This window comes from Zingiber officinale, chromosome 8A, assembly GCF_018446385.1.
Source record: "Zingiber officinale cultivar Zhangliang chromosome 8A, Zo_v1.1, whole genome shotgun sequence".
In the NCBI taxonomy this organism is placed as follows: domain Eukaryota; kingdom Viridiplantae; phylum Streptophyta; class Magnoliopsida; order Zingiberales; family Zingiberaceae; genus Zingiber; species Zingiber officinale.
In genome coordinates, this window is record NC_056000.1 from 71,467,369 (window position 1) to 71,476,241 (window position 8,873).

Consider the following 8,873-nt stretch of genomic DNA (forward strand, 5'->3'; position numbering starts at 1 on the left):
TTGCATCCTTTTGATTTGGGCAGTTGGCCTTGATGTGCCCCTTCTGGTTGCACCCGTAGCAGATCACTTCGAACTTTACCTTAGAACTTGGTTGGGCTTCCTTGGATTGGACTGCCTTCTTTAGGTCCTTCTTGTTGAAGCCTTTCTTCTTCTTGTAAAGTCTCTTCACAAGATTCATGAGCTCCGTTGTTAGTTCTTCATCTTCATCATTTGAGTCGGGTTCTTCTTCTGCGTGATCTCGGTTCGCGCGTTCGACTGGTACCTGCAACCAAAGCAACCCCCTTCTCGGTTGGCTGTGCATTAGTCTGCTCATGTAATTCAAATTTACAGAATAATTCATCTAATTTTATTGAAGATAAATCCTTGGAGACTTTGTAGGCATCTACCATTGATGCCCACAATGTGCTCCTCGGAAACGAATTTAATGCGTACCTTATGACGTCCCGATTCTCTACCTTTTGACCTATTCCGTGGAGAGAGTTGAGGATGTCTTGAATTCTTGCATGTAGAGAGCTTGCCGTCTCACCTTCCTGCATTTTCAGATTATATAGTTTATTAAGTAAAAGATCTCTTTTACTTACCTTGGTGTCAGAGGTGCCTTCGTGGAGTTCTATCAGTTTCTCCCACAGCTCCTTTGCGGTTGAAAATGGACCGACTCTATTGAGCTCCTCCTTGGTAAGACCACACTGGAGGGTGCAGGTAGCTTTGGCGTCGGCTTCCACCTTCTTGATTAGGGATGACTCCCAGTCCTCACAGGGTGTAGGCTTGCCATCTTTATCCGTTGGCAGATCCAGACCAGTCTTGATTATCATCCAGGTTTCGAATTGGATTTTCAGGTAGGTTTCCATTTGTCCCTTCCAGTACCCGAAATCTTCTCCGGAGAAGAGGGGGGGACGAACAGTACTGAAACCCTCTTGTTGGGCTATTGAGAGAATATGCAAAGGAAAAATAAAAATATGTCCCAAGACTAAGTCTTGGATTAGTAGTGCGGGAGTAAAGAATTGAAAAAAGAACTAACTCAAGTGGTGTTGCACCAACCTCGAGCAAATCGATACGAACGAAAAAAAACTGGAATATAGTAATAATACTAATTTCAGTTGACTCCGAAAAATTTAAAACACCGCGAAAAAATTGCGTGATTGGTGGTTGCACCAAATTAACGCGACCCCGCTCTGATACCAATTGTTGGATCGAGAAGCGCTAAAGGGGGGGGGGGGTGAATAGCGCTCGCGGCTTTCACTAATCGTTTTCAGAAATCGTTCGAAAGTAAAGGCAGTGAAAATGATAAAATACAAACACAGAGACACAGGGGAATTTACTTCGTTCAGAGCCTTGATCGACTCCTACTCGAAGGCTCGCAATCCTTGATCGCTTTCCGTGAGAAACAACTATAAGCTCGATAAGAATTACAAACTAATTACAATGAAAGTATAATAACAACTTTATACCGACAACTAAGGAAGAAGAAACAGAGCTCCGGGTCGTCGGGAGGTTGTTGCAGCACTTCTGGATCGTGTCGTTGGCAGCTATATGCAAAGGAGTCGCTTGGAGTGAATTATTTCAAGCTGCTGGTCGAAACCCCCTTATAAAGGGTGTTCAAGGCGCCTCCATCAGGCTCCAAGGCGCCTTGAATCCCTAAGTATTATCCCGTAAATAATTCTGCGATGAAGCTTTGACCACTGCCTCTTATCCAGCTTAAGGCGCCTTCATCAGTGTCCAAGGCGCCTTAAACCACCTGTTCAAGGCGCCTTGAGCTTCCTTCAAGGCTCCTCCAACCATTCTGGACAACTGGCTTCGGCTCGCACCCGAGGCGCCTCCAAGCTCCATGGAGGCGCCTCGGACACTGTTCATCCGAGGTCAACTTGTGCTCCTTTAATCCTGCAAAAGTGTTAGTCCCAGACACTTACCCTGCAAAACAAAGTTAGCACAAAACAACAATAAATATGATAACATGATATAATGACAGTCTCCGGACTGTCCGGGTCTGACTTCGAATTTCCATCCGGAAACCCTAGGTCGACCCGACGCCTACTACTCCCTCTACGGGGAACGCGTCCTCACCTACTCCACTCAGGAGATTTACCTGTTGCTAGTGTGATCCTCCAGATCGACTAGACTTTTGCTCGGTGCTCGATGCTTCCAGACTTTCTGCTGGACTTTCGCTTCCTCGCTGGTCCAGTCTTTCACCTGGTTCGCGACACCAGGACTTTCCACCTAGGGTTACCCCCTAGGACTTTTGCCTGAAGCACTCGACTCACCAAGACTTTCCGCATAGGGTTACCACCCCCTATGACCTAGGGTTACCACCCCCTAGGGTTTTTACCTTGCCTAACCACAGTTAGGTCTTTTCCTGAAACACTCAACAGACTTATTAGATCACAATACACCTTAACTTTGAATCCTTTGCCATTATCAAAACTCAGGTTCGATCGTCGGATGCTTCTCGCACCAACAAGCCATGGGCGCCTGCCAATCAAGCATTCAGAAGAATAGAACAGAGAAGTAAGTTGAGCGGCGGCAAGTGATGGCACGACCGCCACAAGTGAGCTTTCCCCAACCCAGCCTTCCATGGTTCTAGTGCTCGTTCCTTTTGAATCACTGTTACGCTTCCGCAAGTGCACGGATTCGTCGTTAGTAATAAAAATATCGATCCCACAGGGACTGGCTATAAGCACTAGCAATCACTCACTTATGGTTAGCTAGACTACCAACGGTCTTGATCAAGCTATGGGAAAAGAAAGGTCGAGGGAGAGAGTCGAGAGTCGCATGGTCGAAATATTCACTTGGTGATGAGGAGTTCTAGGGGGTCGGTTTTGTCGTGGTAGTATTGATGTGTCTCGGTTTGTCTTACTCTCGCTGTCCTTATTCCTGCTATTGTCGGAAGTTAAGTGGGTATTCTGAAGCGCCAGAATTGGGTAATGCCCTAAGAAGTCTTATATGATTTACCCCTGTCACTAGAGCACCTCGGCAAATCTTGAGAACATAACTCTGACTGGTAAATTAAGAATAGTGAGTAGAGCTAAGCCTGGTCTCTCGCTCCCTTGGGGAGAATATGCCTTCCTCTCAAGGAGCTATCCTAGATGTCCGTGAACGGGTTACCCCTATCACTAGGGCCCCTCGGGTATACGATCTAGTGGTAATCCTCTACGAGGCTGACAAGTTCTTCACAATCAAAAGTAAGCAATTAACAATTGAAACAAAGTATGAAGGTTCATCCAGCAAGTACAAACACAATTCGAGTCTTACATCAATCTGTACCATGACTACTCCCTAATCCCGGAACAAGGGGTTCTACTCCATGAATGCTAGAGAGATATCCGAAAACATAGTATAGACAAACATACAATTCTCAACAAGTAAGAAGGAATATGCTTATCGGGTGTCGAAGAGTGGCCTTCGGATCCAATTCTCAGCTTCTGGAGTCGATGTGGTGCTGGAAGTTCGCTGAACGGCGGTCTAAAGCGGCGTAAAATTGCTCCAAGATCTTTTTATTCCTGACGGCTCACCTCCCCCCTGGCAAAAAGGGTTAAACCCCTTATATAGCCTTAGGGTTTGGCCGCGGCGGCACGACCGTGTAAAGGCGGCATGGTCGTGCCCTTCTCCGATTCGGTGCTTGGCTACACGGCCGTGTAGGGTTGCACGACCGTGTAGCCCTTGGGCTCTGTCTCCTGGGGCACGACCGTGCAGTGGTGCACGGTCGTGTAAGTCTCCTTCTTTGCCTGGAGTGGCACGACCGTGCAGGGTTGCACGACCGTGTGCTGATTGGCTGCTGTTGTGGTCGCACGACCGTGCAGGGTTGCACGACCGTGTGCTCTTCCTCTCCTGTTTGGCCACACGACCGTGCAGGGTCGCATGGCCGTGTTGTCTGGTTGGTTCAGGTGCATCAATACTCTCCGTTCAAGCTCCAAAAATCTTTCCTGTCAACATAAAGCCAAACAAAGAGCAGATATCCGAACAAAACAATAGACATGATGAATACAAGATAAAAGATGTGATCATGTGAAGAATATATGTGCATAAGTCAAGTGAATGTGCACTAAAACATGCGTACAAGATCATAATATTTGCGCACATCACACCCCCAGACTTGAACCTTTGCTTGTCCTCAAGCAAAATGCTACAAACTATGTTCATGAAATCCTGTAGGGTTTCATAATCCTTAGTGCATTCGCCTAACTCTATCATCTAGTTTCACTAATAAGCATGACTGTGGAGTAGCCTAAGTATGACCTAAATATAAGTCCTTTGTGCTCGGTGCAGTAAGTAGCTCAAGCTCTTCAAGTTTCCATTCTCTGTCCTAGTTAAGTCGTCATACAATTGAGTTCCTAATGTTTCCAATGATAGGCACTTACCTGTCACACACTTGGTTCGTTTTCCTTAAATTACACAAGGTCTCAAAGGGTACTTCTCGGAATCAAGAGAAACGCAACATTCATTTCCCCAGTAATCTAACTCGATCTCAAAGGGGTGAATTGTTAGTTTCCACTCACGACAACTATTTTTTTATCCCTTATTTTTTTAATTTTTTTAATTTTTTTATATAGTGCTATAGAGGTGTAGCACTTATTACACATGCGATGCATATGTTGGGATTTGAATTTTTCCGAATGAACTTCCATGATCCGAGGTTATCCAGTAACCAAAATGTAAATAAGGAATCACCATGGGAACACAAGTACTAAACAGTTTAGATGAATCATAACTATTTCAAAAGTATGTCTACCATTCAAGCTTAAGTGCTTAAGTGCAGTGAAAATAAGTCCTTAAGGTTAGGCCAAAAACTTATACCGAACTCCGTACAATACTTAGCTTATTTCATGCTACTAAAGATAGAAAAAGGAGATACACTAAACATACTAACACAATCTGGACCATTCATGAACTAAGAAAGTGCTAGACATTTTGCTATTGGACAAGTTGCTGAAGAAGTAGACGGTTGATGTTCTCAAATAATGCGCAAACAGAAACAAATAAAATGCAAATAGATAAAACTAAACTAAACAGATAAAAGAAAGCAAATAACATATGCAAAAACAAAAGAAAGGCTCTCAACCAGACTCAGGTTGTGCAACAACACCCCCCAGACTTAGACTTTTCATCGCCTTGATGAAATCAATATAGTGGCGGGGGTGGGGGATAAGGAGGTCCTTGATGTGACCCCGGGGGAAATTTAGGGAAACCAGGGAGATGACCTATGTGCTGATGATATTGATACAAAGCGTCTACTTACTGTTGAGTGATATCCATATCATACATAAAGTTCCTCATTCTCTCCTGGTCCACCTCATAATCTTGTACGAACCCCGTCACCTGAATATGGAAGTCTCTAGTGAACTGAAAATGATCTCGCACCTCCCTAAATTGATCGTCAAAAAGCTTGAAGCGACCCTCCAACAACTATTGTTGGGCATTGTGCTTCTCGTGAAGAGATTCTAAGGAGGTACTGAAGTCAGAAAAATCAAAACTAGAGGGTCCCGTGCCATAGGCAAAAGAGTGCCTAGGAGGTTCCGGATGTCTGGAAGGCTGCGGGAAACCTGATGGAGAGGGTTCTTGGTGGTACTCGGGTTCTCCTACTATGGGAGGCACATTCTCGGGGGCTGGATCAGTGATCACCCAATTTGCAAGATTGCGAACTGAAGTGCGCTCGGGATAAGGAAGGGGTAGAGGGAAACCAAAGGCCCTAGGAAAGGCAAACTCATTCTCATCCCGACAAATCATCTTCATTGCAAGACAAGAATCGATGTTGATCTTATCATTGCCATGAATAACCTCTAGTCCGTTAAGCTCACAACCTAAATTATGTGCTATTGGAGTAATCAATCCACCAAACACAATTGTCCCTGAAGACGCCCTAGCTGCCCTTACTAAGGTTTGCAGGAATGGAACCCGAATCAAAATCAACTTTCTTCAACATTGCCCAAAGACAATAGAGTTCAGTCTTTTTAATCACCCTGTCACTATCTCCTCAACCAAAGATTGTTTTGCTCATCACTCGGTGCATGTATCTAAAGGTCGGGTTTTGCATGTGGGATGCCTTGGCTCTAGAGGGTTCATAAGGGTCATTCGATCCGGTTATAGACCTCCAAAATTCATTCCATCTAATCCCACTATCAAATCCTTGGGCACTTCCATTAGGCAAACCAAAACAATCATTAAAATCATTAAAAGTCCACCGAACTTCTTTGTTCATCATCCTAAAAGTTATGATCCCTATGTAGTCTTCTTCAGATGAATATTTAACATTAAGCGAACTCAAAAATTTAAAGACTAGACGAGGGTAAGTCGGTGCATGACAGTACATTATATCATTCTAGTCTAAAGAGCTAATCATCCAATCAATATCATCCCTAATTCCTAGCATATCCATAGTGGCGGGATCCATATATTTCGTGCATACAATTTTCCTAGCGACAAGGTTATCATATCTAACTTTTTGATCTTGATTTCTAAAAATAATATTAAATGTATTTTCGTTACCTTCGTCGCGTGCTACCTCTTCCTTTTGCCTTTTGATGATGAAGCTTTCCCTTTTCCTTTGTCACCTCTCGGTGCATCTCCTTCTCCAGATCCACCACTTCCTCGACGAAGCCTCTTCAAGATCTGCGACATGGTGAGCTTAGAATTCCGTGGAGATAAGTCCTTGAGGATAGGAGCAGGGGAGAGGAGGAATAGGGGATTAGCTTCTTTTTCCAAAGTTTTGGCTTGGGAATGTGTTAGATCTAGATATAGATCTAAGGAAAAGTGGACTTAGAGGGAGAAATTAGGGTTGGCTGAGGTATGATGTGGAGGGAGAGAGTTTTGGGGGAGGTGGAAGTAGAGGTTAGGGTTTCTTGGAGGTGTGGCAGCGCCGCACGGGCTTAGGTACGATCGTGTCTTATAGACACGGCCAAGTTAGGTCGGGTGACCTCCTCCTTTCTCCCCTCGGCTGTGAGCACACAGCCGTGCTGAGTGGCACGGCCCAGATCTCCTTCTCCTCTGGTTTCTCCACACGGGCGTGCCTGATGGCACGACCAGCCCCCTTTTCTTCTCGGCTTAGGCCACATGGTCATGCCGAGTGGCACGGCCTGTGGCTTTTGCTCCTCTGTCGGCTATGCACGGACGTGCAAGGTTGCATGACCACCTCCTTTTAGCTCGGGATGACTCGTCTTTCGTTATTTCGACCCCTCCGACGCCTCCACGCCCATAAATTGCTCACGGCCAGCTCGTGGAGGCCATGCACATCCTGAAAAGGAACAATCAAAAATAAAACACTTGACTAAACTTATCAAAGAAACAAAACACATAACAGAATGATCAACTAAAATGAAAAGGGAAAACCCTTGGGTTGCCTCCCAAGAAGCGCTTGTTTTAGGTCTTTAGCTCGACCCCGTTTCGGTCAGTGCGGGCTAAACCCATGGAAGCATGGCTCTCCTCCTAGGGTTAGTGTTCCAGTCTGCGCCTTTAGCTTTGCTCATGCAGGACATATATACTTCTTGTCGTCTGCGGGAGGGGGACTTTCTCGAAAGGTGCGCTCCTCGACCTCGCGTGCGTCTATTCTGCTAGGTTTTCCCCGGGAAAAGGAGATGCAGTTAGAAGGGTTGGACAAATCAAATTCAATTCTTTCTTTACCCATCTCCAATGATAGCTTGTGATTCTTCACATCAATGAGAGCTCCTGCCGTGGCGAGGAATGGTCTTCCAAGGATGATCGAGATTTTGGGGTCCTCCTTCATATCCATAATGATGAAGTCCATGGGGATGACACAACCCCCCACTTCTACTGGAACGTCTTCCACTATACCCATTGGGTATCTACATGAATGGTCAACCAACTGCAATGTCATAGTAGTCAGTTTAATGCTTTGGAATCCCAACTTCTTGCACAGAGAGTACGAGAGTAGGCTGACACTAGCTCCCAAATCGCAGAAGGCTCTTGGTATGAGTTCAGAGCTAATTTTGTACGGTATGGAAAAACTTCCTGGATCCTGAAGTTTTGGTGGGGAATTCACCATTAAAAGAGCACTACAACCCTCTGTCAATGCTATGGTCTCGAAGTCGCCTTTTTGTCTTCTATTGGATGAGATTCCCTTTAAAAATTTTGCGAACTTCGGCATCTGGTGCAGCGCATCTAACAATGGCACCTCAACGCAAATCTCTTTAACCTTTTTCAGAAGCAGGAGAAACTCTTCATCCTTTTGGGATGCTATAAGCTTCTGAGGAAACGGGATCATCTGATTCTGTGGGGTAGTCTGACAAGCTTCTCCAATCTTTTTAGTACCCTCTTCTCCATCCATGTTTTGAGTCTGATTGGGCATTAGGAGAGTGAGTTCCTTTTCTGAGTCAAGCTTCATTTGAGTGATGATTTGAGGGTTTCCCACAGTACGTCCGCTCCGCAGCTCAATACGATTGCAATGTTCCACCGGATTTAAATCTGGTTTCCCTGGGAATGTACCCTGTGCTCTTGAGACAGACTGAGCTATCTGGGCTATCTGGCTGTCTTGCATCTTCTGGTGTTTTTCTGAGTTCTCCAGCCTCTGAGTCAGTTGCTTGATCTCGCTCCTCATCTCCTTTTTCTCCGAGAGAGCTTCCTCAAGCATCTTTTTAATCCTAGACAGTTGTGTAGGTTGCTCCTGTTGATGAGTCTGCGGTCCAGGTTGGTAGGTCTGATGTGCAGGCCCCTGGTCCTGATTATTTCGGTATGAAAAGTTGGGGTGGTTCCTCCATCCAGTGTTGTATGTGTTGGAGTACGGATTGTTTTACCTCTGATTGTAGCCTGTTATTGCATCGCATTACTGAAGTTGGTTTTTCTATGCCTGCATTGGCCCAAGGGGGCAAGTATCTTAAGTGTGGTCTGCACTTCCGCAGATGTCGCAAGCACAGACTATTGCATTAGCT

General features: G+C 45.3%; 1 protein-coding gene across 1 annotated transcript; it reads right to left on the reverse strand.

Moving 5' to 3' along the window:
* Window positions 1–7,450: 7,450 nt before the first annotated feature.
* On the reverse strand, window positions 7,451–8,575 carry LOC122010956. The gene has a single exon (XM_042567415.1). The coding sequence runs from the start codon at window positions 8,573–8,575 to the stop codon at window positions 7,451–7,453; it is 1,125 nt and encodes a 374-aa protein (XP_042423349.1).
* Window positions 8,576–8,873: the final 298 nt, after the last annotated feature.